Source organism: Euprymna scolopes, chromosome 26 (genome assembly GCF_053919585.1).
Source record: "Euprymna scolopes isolate OS-2025 chromosome 26, ASM5391958v1, whole genome shotgun sequence".
Classification (NCBI taxonomy): Eukaryota; Metazoa; Mollusca; class Cephalopoda; order Sepiida; family Sepiolidae; genus Euprymna; species Euprymna scolopes.
Genome location: NC_136507.1, coordinates 33,000,582 through 33,021,419, shown reverse-complemented (window position 1 = coordinate 33,021,419; position 20,838 = coordinate 33,000,582). Strand labels below are relative to the sequence as shown.

The following is a 20,838-nucleotide window of genomic DNA, read 5'->3' as shown; positions in this document are numbered from 1 at the left end:
ACAAATGCTTGTTAGTGCATATCTTTATCATACCACCATCTTTAAAATGCCTTCTTATATGCAGCATCTTTTGGTCGGCCAAGGAGAATGGTTTTTCAGAACAGCAACCTCAGATTCCACACCAAAATGCTAACGTACGAAACAGTACGGATGACTTTTAGCCACCATATTATAAGAAATCTGGAAATCTTCCGTATAAGATGTCTGCAGAAGATCTTTGGCAGCACATGGAGGGACAGAGTGCTGCACACAGGTGTGGAGTCTATCGATCCAATGCTAACTCAAGGAGCTGAAGCACAGTATTCGAATGTCCAGCTACAGACTACTGCATAGAATCCTCTATGGTCAATTACTCCAAGGTCGACGCAATGCCAGTGGGCAGAGGAAGCATGTTTTTTTTTTTTTTAATTCAATTTTCACTCCAAACAAGGCACAGTGCCACTTTGAAGTAGGGGGCTACTATTGGAGACATAATTTGTGGAGACATTATGAAGGAAGATGAGTAGAAAGATGTTTGTTCACATTACACTTGAACTTCTGCATATCAGTACAGTTGAGAAAGGAGAATCCTGAAAGGGAGTTCCAAAGACTTGCAGTTCTGGGGAAGAAATTATTGGAGAAAAAGGCTTTCTTACACCTAGGGATCTGTACTGTAAAGGGATGGGACTTAATTGCTTGTCTGGTTTGTCGGGGGTAGTCACGTCGAGGAGGTACAAGTACTTGCAGTTCGTCAGAGCATTCACCATTAAAGTACTTGTAGAACAGGCAGAGGGATGCAACATTTCATTGATGGGACAGAAGCTGAAACCTAGATGACAGTTCAGGATCTATCAGGTTGGCAACTCTCTTTTGAACCTTGTCCAGGAGTGAGAGACAAGCAGCAGATGCACCAGCTCAAATGTGACGACAGTACTCCATACAAGGGCGAATGGTGGCCTTATAGAGGTACAGGATATTTTCAGGCATAAGTAATTTTCTAGCACAGTAGAGAGCCCACCTTCTTTGCAGCAGCCTTGGTAATGCTCTTTTAAAGACAACATCAAGAGATCCCTGAAGAGATGTCGAATTGACCCCTCTTCACTTGAAGAAACTTGCTTCTTGCTGGAATCTCTGGCACTCCCTCTGCTCATGAGTAGTGAACTCTACTGAGAACAGTGAATACAGGTCCATATGGCAAAGCGTGCAAAGAGGTATGCTTGTCAGGCCATCCCTGCTTCACCCAACACCTTCACATGCCTGATCGATGACGATACCTGCGGATTGCATTAGTTAAACATCAGCAGACTTACAAGAAGATTGTCATCATCGGATAATGGTGGACAACCAAGAACATATCCAGATTGAATAAGCTGCAGGGACATAATAGAAGTTTATTAGTTTGAAGAGTTATTGCCCTTTGTTTATTTGTTTAAACCATTGGTGTGGCTTGAAATTTTTTATTTATTTTTTGTATTTCAGGATTCAAATCGATTGACCACAGGCACAGGAGCTCCGGTTGGGATGAAGACAGCAAGTCTCACAGTCGGACCGAAAGGGCCCATATTGCTCCAGGACTTTGTCTTTACTGATGAAATGGCGCACTTTAATCGCGAAAGGATTCCAGAAAGAGTAGTGCATGCAAAAGGGGCAGGTAACTCTGCATATTTGCTTTATTTTTTTTATTACTAACGTACAATTTCTTTCTTGTTTGGCCTTTTGGTCAAGATCAAAGTGTAGTATCTGTTCTTCAGATGCTGCACTTCTATTTTTTGTTCTCTTTCGGTGGAGGAGAAATCCTTCACGGCTGAGACAATTTTTATTTTTGTACCTTTTCTCCACGTTAAAAAACGACCCTGGTGTCTAACTCTGTCCCGTGGGGAGGCATAGTAAATAGGTACTATTTTTTAATCTCATTACCATTCGGTTTTTGTTTAAAATTCAACCTAATTAAAAACACAAAAATACAGAAATAATTTTGTTATGTATGTACTCGTCACAGAACAAAAATGTCATATTCCAAAAATCACATAAATTCATCAAGTAGTTATTTTTTTAAATAAGAAAAATCAAATTTTATGAGGAAGCCAGACCAGGTGTTTTGATCGACCATGTTTAATAAACAACTCGATTTAAATTTTTAAAGGTTTTAAAATCAATCTTGTAATGTCTACAGTATACTATGAATCACTAAAGCTTGTTTAAAAAAATGATTTTCTATATAATTAAAAAACTATTTGATCAATTTACGTGATTTTTGAAATATGACATTTTTGTTCTGTGATAAATACGTATGCCACAAAGATTTTTCTGCAGTTTTTAATTTTTTTAATTAGATAAAACTCTGGAGTTCCACCGATCATTCTTAAAACCATAACAAGACTAACAGGTTGTAAGGTATCAGGTTGACAAGAAAGTTCTTGCAGTTTTTAACTTTTAAATTCAATTAATATATCTCTTAGTTCAAATAAAAATTTCATGATTAAATAAGCACCATCATAATCAACACACTCTTGCAAACACAAAACAAGTGTATTTATGCCAGTAACATAAAAATCTTGTGTTCCGGTGGCGATGAAACCACAGAACGCATTTTTGACATCGTTTAGGTTTTTTAAGCATTTCCTACACATATATAGGGTATTTGAACCCATGCAAAACTTTATATTTGGGTTTTAGCCAGGGAAAATCAGTGCAAAAGTGTGAAAATTAAAAAGTTAAATTTGCCAGGTGAAGGTCGAACAATGGCATTACGAATATGCATGCATAACGTAATAGCTATTGCTTCAGGTTTTAATTTTTAGCCTTGCAGAAAGCATGTCTTTATAGTACAGTCATTAACGTCAAAGAAAAAATAAATCGTTTTGGTTTTGATTCTCAGTAGTGGCACACGTGTCATTTTTTTTTTTTTTAACTTTTTAATTCATTACTATTGTGTTTAATATAATAAATACAAAATCTGCATTAATCAAAATATCATATTTAAGTGTATTTTATGACCGGGCAATGCCGGGCGGCCTACTAATATTTAATAGTTTAGAAATCATAATTGTAGACTGATTCTTTTTGGTTATTGGAATAAAACGCAACAGTGTATGTGCTCTGAAAGTGGAATATATCATCATTAATTTGTAATAATTTAGATTATACTAGCATTTCAGCCCGGCGTTGCCCGGGTGTTTGGAGGTGTATGTTGAGAAAAAAAAAAGAAAAAGAAAAAGCGGTCAATTTTTTTAAACTTTGACCCCTATTATGTCCCCTTAACATTTATTGTTTTGGACTCAAAGCAAGTTATTAAGTTATATCCATGTCCAAGGAACCTATATCTAAAATTTCAAGTGTTTAGACCCACAATTGGCGGAGGAGTTTGATAGAATTCTCAAAGGTCAAATCGTTGAACTTTGACCCCTTGCTCGGGTGTTTGGAGGTGTATGCTGTGCAAAAAAAGCAAAAAAACAAAAAAAATGGTTAATTTTTTAAAACTTTGACCCCTATTATGACCCCTTAAAATTTATTGTTTCGGGCTCAAATCACTTTATTAAGTTAGATCCATGTTCAAGGAACCTATATCTAAAATTTCAAGTGTCTAGACCCAAAATTGTCGGAGGAGTTTGGTAGAGTTCTTAAAGGTCAAATCGTTGAAATTTGACCCCTTAACAGCCAAATTTCTGGCTGACACCCGTCACATCGATTTTCCCAAATCTCAGTACCCGGTATTTCAAATTTCGAGTCTATAGACTAAAAATTGACAGAGTTATTGCGTAGGGAAATGTACACAGACAGACAGACACACAGACAGACACGTTCACTTTTATAGATATATAGATTATCAGCAATATAGACATCAAAAAATATTTTTTATATTTTTTTCAAGAAAAAATTTTTTTTTAATTTTTCAAGTTTATAAATTGAATAAAGAAGCAAGTTTAAATATTAATATTTATAGCACAATCCTATACTTTATGGGTTTCAATTTGCTAACCCGCAAAATAATTGTTTGCCTGTGAATATCATTTTGCTAACTACTTTCCTCGGGAATATAAGAGCCATGCTTTGAAACTCCATGGAATAAGGAAAATTTCAAGTTTTCAACTTGTATTCCTCGTCGAATAATAAATTTGTTGTAAATTCTAATTTACAGACTTTAAATTGAATTTCTTTTCTATTTATAGCTTTGGAAGTTTTTCAATTTTTTAAATTATAAAAAAATATTATTACTTTGTTGGAAAATTATTTTGCAGTCAATTAATTTGATTAATTACTGAATCCTTCTGCTTTCACAAATTCATAATAGTCCTAATGTTATTTCAGGGATTATCAGTTGTTTACTATAAAACATTGTTTCGTGTATATATATAATACTAGAAGATGTATCCAGTGTTGCCCGATATTAAATGTGACGATAAATTCCTTAAAAAAAAAAATGAAGTTTAAAAAAAAGAAAAAAATGAAGTAAAAAAAAAAAAAAAAAAATGAAGTAAACTTGAGCTGAGACAGTGAGTCAAGTACAATAACCATTAGGCCAGTTTGACACGATTTAAAAAGTGTTTTCAAATTTACTTATTCTTAACATTATGTGAATGATTCATGCATGTGCAGTCGTGAAATAGTTGACAAATATTAAAAATCCAATGACCCCACCCCCCAAATACAAATTTTTCAATTACGATCCTTTAGCAGCTCTTTTTTTTCTGGATGAAAACAGATTAAAAATGTCTGAATACCCCATATATCAAATTTCAAGTCAGTAGATTAAAAATCCATTGAGTATATAGGTTGAGAAGTGTCCTTACACACACACATCTCACTTCTAGATTACATGTTTGTTTTATTTTCTTTCTTTTTTATTTACAGGTGCATTTGGTTATTTTGAAACTACCCATGACATTAGAAAATATTGCAAAGCCGCTCCTTTTCAAGAAATTGGCAAGAAAACAAGAGTTGGCATTCGTTTCTCTACAGTCGGTAAATATATTTCTCTATTTTACTTCTAAGTATTCAAAATTATGTCACCAAACACAAATTATGTTTAAATTATATTAACAAGTTAAAAATCATCAGAAACAAACATATACTTCGTCATAATCTGGTTGATAGAAAACAGTCGTCTCTTGCTGATATCTAATAAATAGTTGCTCAATAGGTAATGATGTCTCTCAGCAATGGCAACAGTAGTCATTGTAGGAAAGAGATTGTTTCTATTTCCTTCCTTTTACTCCTTGTGGCTGACATAATAGAGACAATTAAAAAAGAACAACAAATAACTACATTATTTGCTCTGGGATTTAGTTTCCCCTTTCCAAATCTTCATGTTGAAAAGAGAGGAAATTAATCCTCTTACTTTTGCACATCAGTTTCCTGTACATCTGTACACGTATATGGATGCGTGTAAAAATATATCAGCAGCAACCGAAAGATAGCTGACTAGCAAAAATATTAGCAGCGGCAGCCGTTAAAGCATGTATGCAAATTAGCAGGTGTGCGCAAGCTTGCATCACAAGAAAAGGAGAGAGAGATATACCATGTGGTCAAGGAGAGAAGCAAATTGCAGTCTAGAAAATATGGACACGTAACTACAAGGGCGAAAAAGCACTGGCTAATAGCAAGCATGAGGTTGCAAGGAGACAGAGGCTTTGAAAAAGCATGTGTGTGCGAAAAAGACTTTGGAAATATAATGAAATGTATTGATTTGGAAGAATCATGAATAAATGTGTTGAGATCGACGTTACTGATCTGCAGAGAAAATAAAACCTCTCCAAAACTCTAACCTGAAATGAATACTTGGCCTTCGGGCCAAGAACAAAGAAAGTGTAGTATCTGTTCCGACAGATACTGCAAGCAAAGACCATATGTGGGGGTAACCCTTCATACTAACAGTTACTATCCAGCTCCCATTTCCCACCTCTCGGGAGCTGGTCTCCCCCTTTCCCTCCCCTCTCTCCACATTAAAAAATGGCCTTGTGCCTAATTTGCTCAGTGGGGAAGCAAATAAATCCACACATATAAGACCTTGGTCAATGTAGGGGCAACCCTTCATACCAATTGTCACTATTCAGCTCCCCCCCCCCCCGGGGAGTTGGTCCCCATTTCCCCTTCACTCCTCACATTAAAAATCGGCCTTGTGCCTAATTTGCTCGGTGGGGGAGCAAATAAATACCTGGCCTTTTGGTCAAGATGCGGCACTTCCATTTCTCGTTCTCTTTCAGTGGAGGAGAAATCCTTCACGACTGAGACAATTTTTATTTTTGTACCTTTTCTCCACGTTAAAAAACGACCCTGGTGTCTAACTCTGTCCCGTGGGGAGGCATTGTAAATAGGTACAATATATACAGGAGACATTTATCTATAATCAAGAACAAAAGAGTGTGGGTTCAGGTACAAGTGTAATGCTGAACATGTTCGTTGTGCATATGTGCGCGTGTGGAGCTGACAAATTTCTAATAACCTCGTGAATATTGAATTTAAAAAATGATTACTTGTTCATGATAAATCGTTATGTTCGATTGTTGTTGACCAACATTAATGTTTGTGTAGAATCAGATCCTCTTAACTAATTTAGTCTGTTTGCTTTTCATGGATGTTTTTGAGGAAATTACGTATGACCGGCTTTGTGTCAAGTCGAGAAGAGAGAGAGAGAAAGAAGGAAAGAAAAGAAAACTAGGGTCAGATGTCACAGGAACTAAAAGGTCACGTCATGTCATTCGTCGCATGCCAGGTGACATTGCTTTGCATGTTTTCAACGCGTGCATAGTTTGCTTTGTGTCTGTGAGTTCGAGCTAGACACAGACTGAACTTCAGTCGCATGGCTAATGACAAATGTGTTTCATTTGCACTTTAAAAAAATGCTGAGTCGGATTTTTATTTCTTTTCTTTATTTGTTTGTTACTTTGTGACGGTACCAAACAACGTGTGGGTCCAAGAGGTTTGAACAATTAAAAACTAACAGCCAGGTTACACATCTAACCCTAACCCTAACCTCTAATTCTCCTTTTTTATTTAATCTAACCTTACATACAAAAATTCAGTATTATTTTGATTCTTTGGACTACTGTTCTTATCTTAGATGTTATTTCCACAAAGTTTCGGCCGATGTAACCCGTGGCCTTCTTCAGATGTATCTTGTCAAATACAGAGAGAAAGTAAGGGAAATTATTGTAGATGAGTATTTGCTGTAAATGTTTTATGGGAGAGGAACCATAGATTGAAGCTCAATCGAGCACCTGCCATGAAAACAATGATAGAGCAGAAAGGATATGCAAATGAAACATTGACTCTACTAGCAAAGTATGAGAGAAAGTTCGATGCGTTTGAAATGAAATGTTAAAAAGTTGTCATTGGAGTAACTTTGTGAAATAATAAATCTATCTATATATCTATAAAAGTGAACGTGTCTGTGTATCTGTCTGTCTGTGTATCTGTCTGTCTGTGTATCTGTCTGTCTGTGTGTCTACATTTCTCTACGCAATAACTCTGTCAATTTTAAGTCTACGGACTCGAAATTTGATATACAGGGTACTGAGATTTTGGAAAATCTATGTGATCAGTTTTCAGCCAGAAATTTGACGATTAACAGGTCAAAGTTCAACGATTTGACCTTTGAGAACTCTACCAAAATCCTCCGCCAATTTGGGGTCTAAACACTTGAAATTTTAGATATAGGTTCCTTGGACATGGATCTAACTTAATAACTTGCTTTGAGCCCAAAACAATAAATTTTAAGGGGTCATAATAGGGGTCAAAGTAAAAAGAATTGACCACTTTTTTTTTTTTTTTGCTCAGCATACACCTCCAAATACCCAGGCAACGCCAGGCACCCATGCTAGTATATCTATAAAAGTGAAAATGTTCTGTGTGTGTGTGTGTGTTATTTGTAGAGGTCATCTTTGAATCATTAGAATCAACCTGTTTTTGTTTTTTTGACTCTGTCAATTTTCAGTCTACAGACTCGAGATTTGAGATAAGGAGTATTGAGATTTGGGAAAATCTTTTTAATCGGTTTTTGGCCAGAAATTTGGCTGTTAAGGGGTCAAAGTTCAACGATTTGATCTTTAAGAACTCTACCAAACTCCTCTGCCAATTTTGAGTCTAAACACTTGAAATTTTAAATGTAGGTTACTTGGACATGGATCTAACTTTTTAATTTGATTTGAGCCCCAAAAGAATAAATTTTAAGGGGTCAAAATTGGGGTCAAAGTTTTAAAAAATTTTACCTCTGCAGTCTCTACCAAATTACTCAGCCAATTTCTGGTCTAGACATTTGAAATTTTACCTAAAGGGTATTCAGAGATAGAGCAAGCTTCTTAATCAGTTTGGGTCAAAAATTTGAGCTGCCAAGGGGTCAAAGTTCCAAAGATTTGACTATTGCGGTGTCTAGCAAACTACTCAGCCAATTTTGGGTCTAAATATTTGAAATTTATACATAACATGTATTCAGGCATGCGGCAAGCATTTTAATCAGTTTTGGGGCGAAAATGTTGTTGCCAAAAGGTCAAAGTTGAAAGAGTTGACCTTTGCAGATTCTACCAAATTCTTCCGACAATTGACTTGAAATTTTAGATGTAGGTAACTTGGACATGGGTCAAACATTTTATTTTGATTTGAGACTAAAATAATTAATGTTAAGGGGTCAAAATTTGGGTCCAAGTTATAAAAAATTTATCTCTGCGGTCTCTACGAAATTACTCTAATTTTTGGTTTAAGCATTTGAAATTTTTTTTTTTTTATTACATTTTCACCCCAAACAAGGCACATTGCCACTTTGGTGTAGGGGGCTAATATTAGGGGCAACAACTACTGGGGCACTATGTAGGGATTTGGGCAGCAAGATGTCTGTTCACGTTACACTGGAATTTCTGCACGTCAGTATAGTTGGGGAGGCAGGGACCAGGAATGGAATTCTAAAGTCTAGCGGTTCTGGAGAAAAAACTACTGGAGTAGAAAGATCTTTTACATCTAGGGATCTCTACAGTGTGGGAGCGGGATTTTGCAGACTGTCGGGTCTGTCGAGGGTGTTCACGTCTTGGGGGCACAAGTGCTTGCAGTTCGTTAGAGCATTCACCATTAAAATACTTGTAGAATAGGCAGAGGGATGCAACGTTTCGTCGATGGGACAGAGGCTGAAGCTTAGATGCCAGTTCAGGGCCTATCAGATTTGCGCCTCTCTTTTGAACCTTGTCAAGGAGCGAGAGACTAGTAGCCGATGCACCAGCCCAAATATGACAGCAATACTCCATACATGGGCGAATGGTTGCCTTATAGAGGTACAGGATACTTTCGGGTGTTAGTAGTTTTCTAGCACGGTAGAGAGAGCCCACCTTCCTCGCAGCGGCCCTGGCAGTGCCCTCGATGTAATTGTTCCAACTCATGTTTCCTCTTACATAAAGTGTATTCACACGTAGGTCAAGTTATGAACAGTACATAGGGCCTGAGCAAAGCTGAACTACTAGCTTAACATTAACAGATCCATCAACAATGTAATTCGATAAGAAAAGATTAACGTGGTTTGGATATGCTTCCTCATTACTAGACTTCAGCAAATAAATCGACTTAACCCCTTACTGTCAAATTGTACTTTCAAAAGTCGCCTTTCACAAAAAAAATATTTCTTGCCCTTATGGCTTGTCAGCCCAACTAGTCTTAAAAGTATGGGCCTATGCATGGTTCAACAAGTGAATGAGGGGTTTATGTTTGTACGTCAGTTGCACACTAACTTCTGTCACATATGCGTTTCATGATTAAAAAATTCTTTATTGCATAAAAAAATTCTGGCGGTTAAAAAAAATTACATTCAAGAAAGATCAAGAGGGCGATCATTAAAGAGATGAGCCGATCAGAAAAAGGTTGAGACTGGCATGATGCTTCTGATAGCCAAAAGATTGCCCCAAAACCATTGATATTAAAGTAGAAGGCTCTCTAGCGTCGGGGGATCTCCACAGTGAAGAGGTGGACTTTAGTTGCTTGTCAGGTTAGTTGGGTTTATTCATGTCTAGGAACCACTAGTACTATGAGCATATTCCGTTAAAGTACTTGGAAAACAAGCACAGCAATGCAACATTGTGGTGCTCGGACAGGGGTTGGAGCTTCTTTGCCAATGTGTGACCTATTAGATTGGAAAACCTGTTTTGGGCTCTGTCTAAGAGTGAGAGACTCGTGGTGGGTATTTGTTTTTTAAGCACTTTCTAAATTTTAGAACCGGATGTGGAGAAGATGTTAATCTTCACATTTTTCAGATTTACTTCTTTTTTCTATTTTTTTTTTTTTTTTTTTTTTTTTTTTTACACATGAATCACCACTTATCAAAGCCCAGAGGCCACTCGAGGATAAGGGTTAATGGGTATACATTAGGCAATGTGATTATTGCGTAGTAAACATAAGTAGTGGAAATTTTGTAAATTAGATTACTTAGGGGGACGATTCATCAAGAACTTGTTTATGTTGGACTTGAAGAAAATCAAATTGTAGTCAGCTGGAAAGCAGGCAAACGTAAGAGAGTTCCACAGGCGTGAAGTTGTAAGAAAGAAATTTTGTTCATGGAATCTACGTTTAGTTTTAGGCACGGATAAAGAGTGTGGGAAATTATTGATAGTGGTTTTAGCTAGACGAGTGTTTTTCGTGAAAGTTTGGCAAGGGGGAACATAGATTGAAGATTAGCTGCAAAAGTTCAAGACCTACTAGAAGCATAAAACTTATGTGCGTCAAAGAGATGTAGCGATATGGGTAAAATAATTTGCATAAAAGAGAGCCTGTTAATTGATTAGCCATTAACCAATGATAATCTTTGACTTAATGACGAAACATTTCTTTGCTTAGAGGGTTTTTTTGGGTTTTTTTATTGTTATTGAATGCTCACCACTTATCAAGGCAGAGGGGGCACTCAAGGATAAAAAGATTGTCAGTTGTAGGATGATCGCCACCATGGACAATAGATGGGATGGGCAGAACATTACTTAAAAGGAATTGATTATCCAAGCAAACGGTTCAATAAGTATTTATTTACATTAGACTTGAAAACAACCATACTGGAGTCAATTGGGAAGCAGACTCGTGGTTAGATGTTCTAGGAAAGAAACTTTGTTCATGGAAGTTCCGTTTGGTTTTTGGTAAAGAAAGAAAGAATAAGGAAAGTTCTTTGCTGTGGTTATGGCTAGGTTAGTTCTTGTTGTGGATGTTTGTACAGGAGGGACAAGGGATTGGAGCTCAGTCGAGGGCCTATCATGAACATAATGATGCAGAAGAGGGAGAGGCTAGCAACATCCCTTTGTGAAAGAGACTATAAGAAGAAATCACCTCTCTCCCACTGGTTGTGTAGACAAACGATCCATAATTCTCTCGTTTATGTATTGTTTCAAATGCATGGAAATCATTTCTTTTTTTTTTTTTTTTAGGTGGAGAGAGTGGATCCGCAGATACTGCTCGTGATCCTCGTGGATTTGCTGTAAAGTTTTACACTGAGGATGGTAATTGGGATTTAGTGGGCAACAATACACCAATCTTCTTTATCAGGGATCCAATTCTGGTAAGATGAGCTTTGTCATTTTAGCACTTCTGCATGTCAGTGACATGAGGTGAATGTGTGTATTTCAGTTTCAAGAAACGCCAACAGATGTCACTTCTCAACCAAAGCATGGGGGTCGATAACTCTTCCTTTTCTAAAAGTGCGTGCAAACTAAAATTATATTTTGCTACATTTTTATACAATCTTTGTGTACAAAAAAAAAAATAATAATATTCTTAAACCTCTATAAATGTTTCATGTTTTTTAAATTATATTTGGCAACGTTTTTATACGACCTTACCGTAAAAAAAACCCAAAAATTCTAAAAACAATCTATAAATGTTTCATGTTTTTTTTATATTTATTATTTTATTTTCAGTTATGAATCACTCATTGTAAAAAAATATATTAATTCATTAAAATTATATTTTGATACACTTTATATAATAAATGTTTCCATTTTCATATATTTTTGCGTTCTCGGAGACACTTGTTTATGTTTGAGGTTCACATAATGGCCGCTAGACGTCAGTTCTCTTTCAAAGAACATGGGTCGATAACTCATCTCTGTTACTAATATGTCACTGTCATGTAGAAGTGCCATCATTTTTTTTTTCCTGATTTTATGTAGAGGGGAGCAGCTCGGAGTTTAACTCCATCTAATCATTTAGTTAAAAACATTAATTTGTTAAATGATTTCCCAACTCTAAACCATACTTTGGATTATTTGGATTCTTTAGACTACTGTTCTCATCTCAAGTTCTCTTTACACAACGTTTCGGCCAATGTAATATATAATCTTCTTCTGGTGCATCTTGTCGAAATGGGGAATCTGCACTAAATTTCTAATGGAACCTTTTTTAATGAAGCATAACATAGGGCATATGGGCACATGTGAGGAAAACAACAGCAGCCTTAGGATAGCTGGTTAGTGAAAATATTAGCAGAAACAGCCGTCTTAACACATATGCAAATTAAGTCAGTGTGCACACACTGATGTCACAGGAAGAACAAGCAAAATGCACGCCAGGGAAGATGGTCCTGTGAGTCGAAGATGAGAAAGTGATGACTAAGGCTGGCATCATGTGGTGGGGAAAGAGACTTTTAAAAAGCACATGTTATATGGCAGGTCATCGTAATCTCTTGAATCCAGATAGTGGGAGAGGGCAAGAGAAATTCATAAGAGATGGATGATGACTATTTCAGTAAATTATAAATTACATCTCATTAAAACAATTAGAACTTGAAAAAAAAAACATAACTCAATCCTAGAAGAAAGGAATATTTTTGTATGTATTTTGTGTTATTAAAATAAGTCTTAGCGAAACAAACATTGATGAATTCACATTAAGTATTATAATATAGGTTGTTTTTAAAGGCAGCTAAATTTAAATTAAAGTGACTCACAAAACAATATTTTTATTTTACAAACAAGGGGTTTATTCCCAAGATTAATTTTCGGCATTTATAATGTAAATTCAATTTTGGGAATATGGTTTCATGGCTCATGCATATATGGTGTAATCTAGAAATCCAATTTTCACAACGTTACTCATCAAATTAGGCTGTATTTCAGCAATAATGCATCAAATGTTGTCTTCCAGGTTGTCTATTGTGTCTGGTTTGTCAGTATAGATATGCAACTTTACATATTCCCAAAGAAAATAATCTAATCGCATTAACAAGGTGATCATTACATGAAATTATTCGTTCATCAAATGTTTCTCTCAGTAAATTGATCGCATTGCCTGCTGTGTTGTTTGTGGCTCAGTTCTGGTGAAACCACATGATGAATTGCCAAACCAAGCTGAACCCAAAATAATAATTGCCAAATCTGCAATTAAAGAAAATAGTTGTCAATTAAAAATTTGCCGCCTTTAAAAATAAAAAAAACACCCCATAGATATTTTGAAAATCCAAATTTTCTAGGTAGAAATTATGTCTTTATTTTTTTTTATTTGTGCAAAGCATTTTCCATTTTAAACCTCCCCCCCCCCCGATTGGTCATCACTTATCCAGGTCTGGGAGACTATTCTAGGATAAAGGTTAAAGAGATATTATTAGTATAGTATAAAAATATTATTGTTTTTCTTATTATTTTGCTATCTAATTTACATGTGTGTTTGTGGTGTGCACAGACATGCATGCATGTATGAAAATTAGATGATGACTAATTTTGATAATTGATTTCTGATTTCAGTTTCCAAGCTTCATCCACACACAGAAAAGAAATCCACAGACTCACTGCAAAGTAAGTATTGGTGCATCATACTGATGATGATGACGATGATGATGATTGTTGTTGTTGTTTTTGGTATTTAAGATACTGCAAGTGTTTCAGACTCCAGAGTAGGTAACACCAAGCAATATTTCACAGCTGCTCTCTATGTGGCCCCATCCAAAAAGTTGATATCTGTAATGCTACATGCAGTCAAGTTACTTCTGATGCTCTCAAACCAAGTTTCCTTTGGTCTGTCGGACATCGTTAGCTTTTTAAAGGTGTTATGAAGTTGATGCAGGATGTGACATGCTGTACATGTTTTCTGCCTGATGATACATGTTATTGATTTAATAACCATTCAAAAATGATCAACGGACAAAATATATAACATTTAACAGATTGATTTATCAACTTACAGATTAAATGGTAATGTACAAGCCATTGGATGCATGATAATTTGGAGGCTGTGATGAAGAGGCATTTGTTTCATCTGTCAAACTGTCATGGCCGACATGTTCTTCTCAAAGGCAATAACTCTATGCAAGTCCACAGTATAATCTAAATATAAGACAAACAAAAATACAGAAAAATCTTTATTATGTATGTACCCATCACAAAATGAAAAATGTCATATTCCAAAAATCACATAAATTGATCAAATATTTTTTTTTATATAAAGAAAATCATTTTTAAATGATTTTAAGTTATTAATGTGAAATCGTTAGCATTACAAGGCTGATTTTACGAGTTTGAATTATTGCGGATTTATCTTTTCTTGTTTTTCTAGATAGTGATGCAAGACAGTGTCTTTTTTCTTACTCATAAATTTGATTTTCTCCGTTAAAAATAAAATTACTTGATCAATTACCGTATATACGTGTGTATAAGTCGATGTGCATTTTAAGACCAAAAATTGTGTCATTTTAGGTATAACCTGTGTATAAGTCGACTGTAGATTCTAAATAAGTTAAATGGTCCGTCTCATGGCTCTTTATTTCACAGATAATTTCCTTTTTAATGTTTATTTATTTATTTTGTAAGACATATTATGAATTGTTTCTCGGCATCTGCGAGCGATAATACGTGCATTTACACAAGTGTGGTCTATTCGATTTTCATATATAGAACCAAGCCGCTGCACACTTACATGCAACGACCGCAAATGTTGCTAATCTGACATTCTGATCAATGACATGCTGTAGATTCCAGTCGCAGTTACAGTTTTAAGACATAATTTATGTCACGTGCCATAATAACGTAAACGCATACATTGCATGAGCCGTAATATACCGTAATAATATGAACGCATGCATCAAGTGCCATTAAATGGTTTCGTTAAATTGTTAATAAATAGTTAATATTGTCGTTTATAGGATTTTTAATAGTGAACTTAGGAGCTAACCTACTAAAAAAAACGTCATATCATCATTGAATACATCATATCAAACTTAGGCCTTTAACCACGTCTAGAGAGTGAACAGTGCGAGAGCTATTCCAATTATTATTAAGCCTCCCACTGAAAAATCGTGTATGTGCTTACATGCTAGCTAGCACACTGCAATAGGGTTCGGAAGGAGTGCGATTAATTACTAGGATTACTGGTATATACACACAAAATGGCGTTTTCTATGTTCAGATGGAGCACTATCTCTTTAATATTTCCAAAAACATAACCTATGTATAAGTCGACCCTAAAAAAATTATCTTGAAATCGTCTCCCAGAAATTCAACTTATACACAAGTATATACAGTATGTGATTTTTAGAATATGACATTTTTTTTTCCATTACGTGAAAAGATTTTTCTGTATTTTTAAAACTTTTTTATTTAGGTTGAACAGTGGATTTACTCCAATAACTCTCCTTCTTCCATCCAAGGGAAATAACTCTCTTTTTTTTTCTTTTTTTTAAGCTTTGCATCTAATTATGTAGCCAAACTACTTGAGCACATAAGACATCCAAAATCCCACTAACACAAGCTTCTGATGAAGCGTGCAGTTGAAATGACTCTTTCCTCTAGTTGGCCACTGCACCTTCAACTGATCATGGCGTGGTCATTACACCGAAACCATTAATGCAAAATGACAAAGTGAACACTTAACTGAAACAAACAGGTCACTATATTTTAGATGCTAGTTTTCCATTTATTAAAAATACATGCACAGACCATCATAGCTTATATACTTAGCAAGAGATGGTCATGCATATGCAAAGAATACATAAAGGTTATAAATATGACTTTAGTGTTAAAGCATTCATGATTGAAACAAAAATAAAAATTACTTCTGTCTAGAAGAAATTTGAATCATCTGTTTCAGTCCATGGTTATAGTAAGTTAACATGCTTCCTAAATTTCGGCATAGAGTTACCGGAAGCGGTGATAGGGCAAATCAATTCTTTCATTTTTATTGCTCTTCAGTATTTTTATTGTGATTTAAATAATTTTTCATACTTTCATAAACATGTATTTATTATAAAAATTCAAATAAACAACTTTTCCTTTTAAGATTAAAAAAAAAATTTTATTTTTTATAATTTTGTTATTAAAAGTGCAAATAAAGACTAATTTTGTTGTTTTTGTCATTTTATAATTTTTATTGTCTACTTTTCAATAATATCCTTTTCTTATATTTTATTTCAATAAATCACTTCACAATAGAAATACTGAAGAGCAGTGAAAGTGAAGCAACTGTTTTGCCTGGTCACTGCCTCTAGTAGTGTTACACTGGAAATTAGAAAGTATGTTAGCTGACTATAACCCAGCCCATTCTAAAGTCTCACTTTTCCCTTTGATTCCAATTTCTCCTATTCTTTTGTTTAACTTTTCGGGACTATTCATACGAATATAAGTATTATGGTTGGTTGTTTCGTTTTACGGCATATCAACCCTTTTCAGGGGATTTAATGCCAAATCTGGTGATTTTGAAAAACGATTTTTTAATATAGTATATTTGTTTTTTAAGTCGTATTCTATTTAACCCATAGTTGGAACCCTAACAGGTACTATCACTCTGGGTCAGAGTGGAACTGGGAGCAATGGCAATTAAAGGGTGGCTCCACACTTCCTAAGGCCTGCAAGCTGGGGGCCTCACCATCGGATATAGTTTAAGATCATATCCAGAACCTATAAGTATTATCTTGACATGCTTCTGACAAGATTCACGTATTCACTTTGATTTCATGTCACATTGATCTTCACCCTGTGAATTGCTGGAGGATAACATCTATGATTTAGCAGGTTATCTGTTGGGGGGGGGGGGTTAAATATCATGACATCTAGCTTTTGAATAAAAGCCTAGTCAAGAATTAACCTGTCATTATTGCCTGGACAGAGCACCTCAATTAATGACAAAAAATTAAACCAGTTTAAATAAACAAGAAAGTACACTTAGAACCAAGCCTAACCCTAACCCTTATACCAACGAAACAGAGCCTGTCAAGCTAGATGGTCCTGGATATGACCTTTAACTATATCCAATGATGAGGCCCCAGCTTGTGGGCTTTGAGGAGTGTGGAGCCACCTCTTAATTGCCATTGCTCCCAGGTCCACCCTGACCCTGAGTGGTAGTACCTGTTAGGGTCCCAACTATGGGGGTCCTGGATATGACCTTAAACTATATCCAGTGGTGAGGCCCCAGCTTGCGGGCTTTGGTGTGTGTGGAGCCACCCTTTAATCGCCATTGCTCCCAGGTCTACTCTGACCTGGAGTGGTAGTACCTGTTTGGGTCCAAACTATGGGTTAAATAGAAGCCTACTTGAAAACAACAAATATATTCTATTAAAATTTTTTTCTTCAAAATCTTTGGATTTGGCATTAAATAACCTGAAAAGGGTTGATATGCCGTAAAACAAAAACAACCGACCCAACTACAGGTTAAATAAAAACCGATTTGAAAAAAAAATCAAATATATTCTATTAAAAAAAATTTGTCTTCAAAATCACTGCCGTAAAACAAAAACAACCAAACCAAACCAATCAAGCTAGACCATGGTTTGATAGAATGACTGCTAAGATGAATTTAGGCTGGTATGAAAGCCAGACAGTAGTAATCTTTCGTTTTTTTTAACCAAGTATCAGATTTTTGGTACCCCGACAAAGGAGGGATTGGACCTAGTAATTCACTCCCGTCTGTTCATTCGTCTGTTCATTTGTTCTTAATAACACGCCTTGGATTTTTTTAAAATTTTGTACAAACATTAGTCATGGTGAAAGTAAATTTTTGTCAGAATGGATTTTCTTGCAGGACTTTGGTTGCCCTACCCCCAGGGGCATTATAGGGGTAAAATTGCCCCCAAATCATTTGTCCGTTCATTTGTTTGCACTTTTCTCAACAACCACACTTGGATTTTTTTTTTAATTGTTCACAAACATTAGTCATGATGAAAGTAAATTTTTCACTCGTGGAAGGGGACTCCACATGCTCGGCTTGTTCAGATTGAAAGTTGGCCCACATTTTATTTATTTGATTTTGTTTTTTACATTAGATCTGTACAAAATTGCTTTTAGACAAGTTGTACAGGGATATCCAGAGACATAACACTGTCTTATGTTGCAATTTTTTTTTTCTCGTTTCTGACAGGATCCGGACATGTTTTGGGATTTCATCACTTTACGACCTGAAACAACTCACCAAGTGTCATTTTTGTTTTCTGACCGAGGAACCCCTGATGGTTATCGTCACATGAATGGCTATGGCAGTCATACTTTTAAGATGGTAAACAATTCAGGAGGAGCGGTGTACTGTAAATTCCATTTTAAGGTAAAATGCCTGTAGTTATTGAACAAGTGTTTGCACACACACACACACACACATATATATATATATATATATGTGTGTGTGTGTTCCTTAAAGGTACAAGGTTAGAAGGAAAAGACGATCATTTACACTTTTTTAAAAGGTTGGTCTTTTATTGGTAGCACCTTGCATATAATTGTTTCAACCCCAGTGTTGACATATAAATATATAATAATTCATTAATTATAATTTAGCACAAATGGGCTTCATCAGTGCATAGGAAAAAGAAATATTCATCAAAAGTTTCACAACTCACAAATCTAATTAACCCAGTGGGTATTTATTTCTTTTTTGTATCCACAACTTATATATATATATATATATATATATATATATCTAATGTGTCAAACGAACTTTATCCATATTTTAATTTGAAATGCGCTGCCTTACAAATATTCCCTTGAACTGTGTACTAGTAGATAGCATTTCTTCTCTTGCTTTTACACGTGCTTCATTAGAACTGTGTTATTTATGTCATTAATATCCCAAGTAGTTAAATTGCATAAAAATGTTTTGTTTTTGTTTTTTTACATGGAGGTCACCACTTATCAAGGCCCGGAAGCCACTCGGAGATAAGGGTTATTGCGTGTACAGTAATCAATGGAATAGTGTCGTAGTAATCGTTAGTATTGGAGATTTGATAAAGTGTCTTACTTAAGGGGGCGGTTCACCAAGAACTTGTTTATGTTGGACTTGAAGACATCCAAGTTGTAGTCAGGTGGGAAACAGGCAAATAGAAGAGAGTTCCACAGGCATGCAGTTCTAAGAAAGAAGCTTTGTTCATGAAATCTACACACACACAAACACATACATATATATATATATATTGAAGCTAATAACTGCATTGGTTTTATAACTGCTACTCTATCCCACTGCCTCACCATGCATCTTTTAAATTCTAACTCCATTTACATCTAAAAAAAACGTAATGCTTCCCTTCAATTCCAGACAAATTCTAGTTAATAACACAAGATTAATTTTAAAATAATTTTCATATTCTCTGTTAAAAAATTTACCTATTATTCTTCTTTTTTTTTTTCTTTTTTTTTTTATTTCACAGACGGACCAAGGTATAAAAAATCTGATGTCTGAAGAGGCCGACCATCTGTCTGGTGCCAATCCTGACTATGCCATACAAGATTTATACAACGCCATTGCGAACGGAAACTTTCCATCTTGGACACTTTACATTCAAGTAATGACTTTTGAAGCAGCCGAGAAATTCCGCTGGAATCCATTTGATTTGACAAAGGTTGGTGAAAAAGTTTGACATGTCCACACACCCCACCCTCAAGGGCCAGATTTCCAATTGTTTGTTTTTGTTTTTGAATTACAATTTATTATATTATTATTCTGAAAAATGATGTTTAAAAAAAAGGGGGGGGGGTAGTATCTTGTGTTGGTGAGAGGTGGGGTAGGTTTTGTACCAACTTAAATTTGGCAAGAGCAGGCATCTTGAATGCTGTAATACACACACTTCATTCTTACATGTTTCAAGATGTTAGTTTGGGTATTTCTCAAGTAGATGCCATTCTTGTAATAGAAAAATTGATCCAAAAAGTGATGTAAAAAAAAAATAATTCTATTGTAGCGAAAATAAAATTATCCAATCGCAAATATTAAATGTACTTGTTCCAAAGCAAAAAATTCTCACGTTAATCCAGTCAGGGAAGCGTTGAGTTGTAAAGAATTCCAGGTAATTTTTTTTTTTTAAATGGTGATAGTATTTCAGTCAGGATGAGCAAAGCTAGTTCCCTTGGTATGGAGTTTGAGACGATTATCCAAGGGAGATAACTAACATTGACTAAGCAAAAACAAAAAAAGAATTTTTTGCAAGAGATAATTTGAGACACCAATTTGCTTCTTTTTTTTTCAATTGAGTGACTGTCTTTTTTTTCAATTGAGTGACTGTCTTTTCTTTTTTTTTCAATTGAGTGACTGTCTTTTCTTTTTCTTTTTCTGTTCAATTGAGTGACTGTCATTTCTTTTTCTTTTTTTTTCAATTGAGTGACTGTCTTTTCTTTTTCTTTTTTTTTTCAATTGAGTGACTGTCATTTCTTTTTCTTTTTTTTCAATTGAGTGACTGTCTTTTCTTTTTCTTTTTTTTCAATTGAGTGACTGTCATTTCTTTTTCTTTTTTTTCAATTGAGTGACTGTCTTTTCTTTTTCTTTTTTTTCAATTGAGTGACTGTCATTTCTTTTTCTTTTTTTTCAATTGAGTGACTGTCATTTCTTTTTCTTTTTTTTTCAATTGAGTGACTGTCTTTTCTTTTTCTTTTTTTTCAATTGAGTGACTGTCTTTTCTTTTTCTTTTTTTTCAATTGAGTGACTGTCATTTCTTTTTCTTTTTTT

At 35.1% G+C, this 20,838-nt stretch overlaps 1 protein-coding gene across 1 annotated transcript in view; it reads left to right on the top strand.

The window, feature by feature from the left end:
• The window catches only part of LOC145247977 (catalase-like), a 71,358-nt gene that overhangs the window by 18,066 nt on the left and 32,454 nt on the right, over positions 1 to 20,838 (top strand). The window contains exons 2-7 of the mRNA XM_080109635.1: positions 1,459 to 1,630; positions 4,831 to 4,941; positions 11,361 to 11,491; positions 13,671 to 13,721; positions 18,271 to 18,450; positions 19,547 to 19,738. Coding sequence (XP_079965761.1) covers positions 1,459 to 1,630; positions 4,831 to 4,941; positions 11,361 to 11,491; positions 13,671 to 13,721; positions 18,271 to 18,450; positions 19,547 to 19,738 — 837 coding nt within the window. The remainder of the gene's footprint in view (positions 1 to 1,458; positions 1,631 to 4,830; positions 4,942 to 11,360; positions 11,492 to 13,670; positions 13,722 to 18,270; positions 18,451 to 19,546; positions 19,739 to 20,838) is intronic.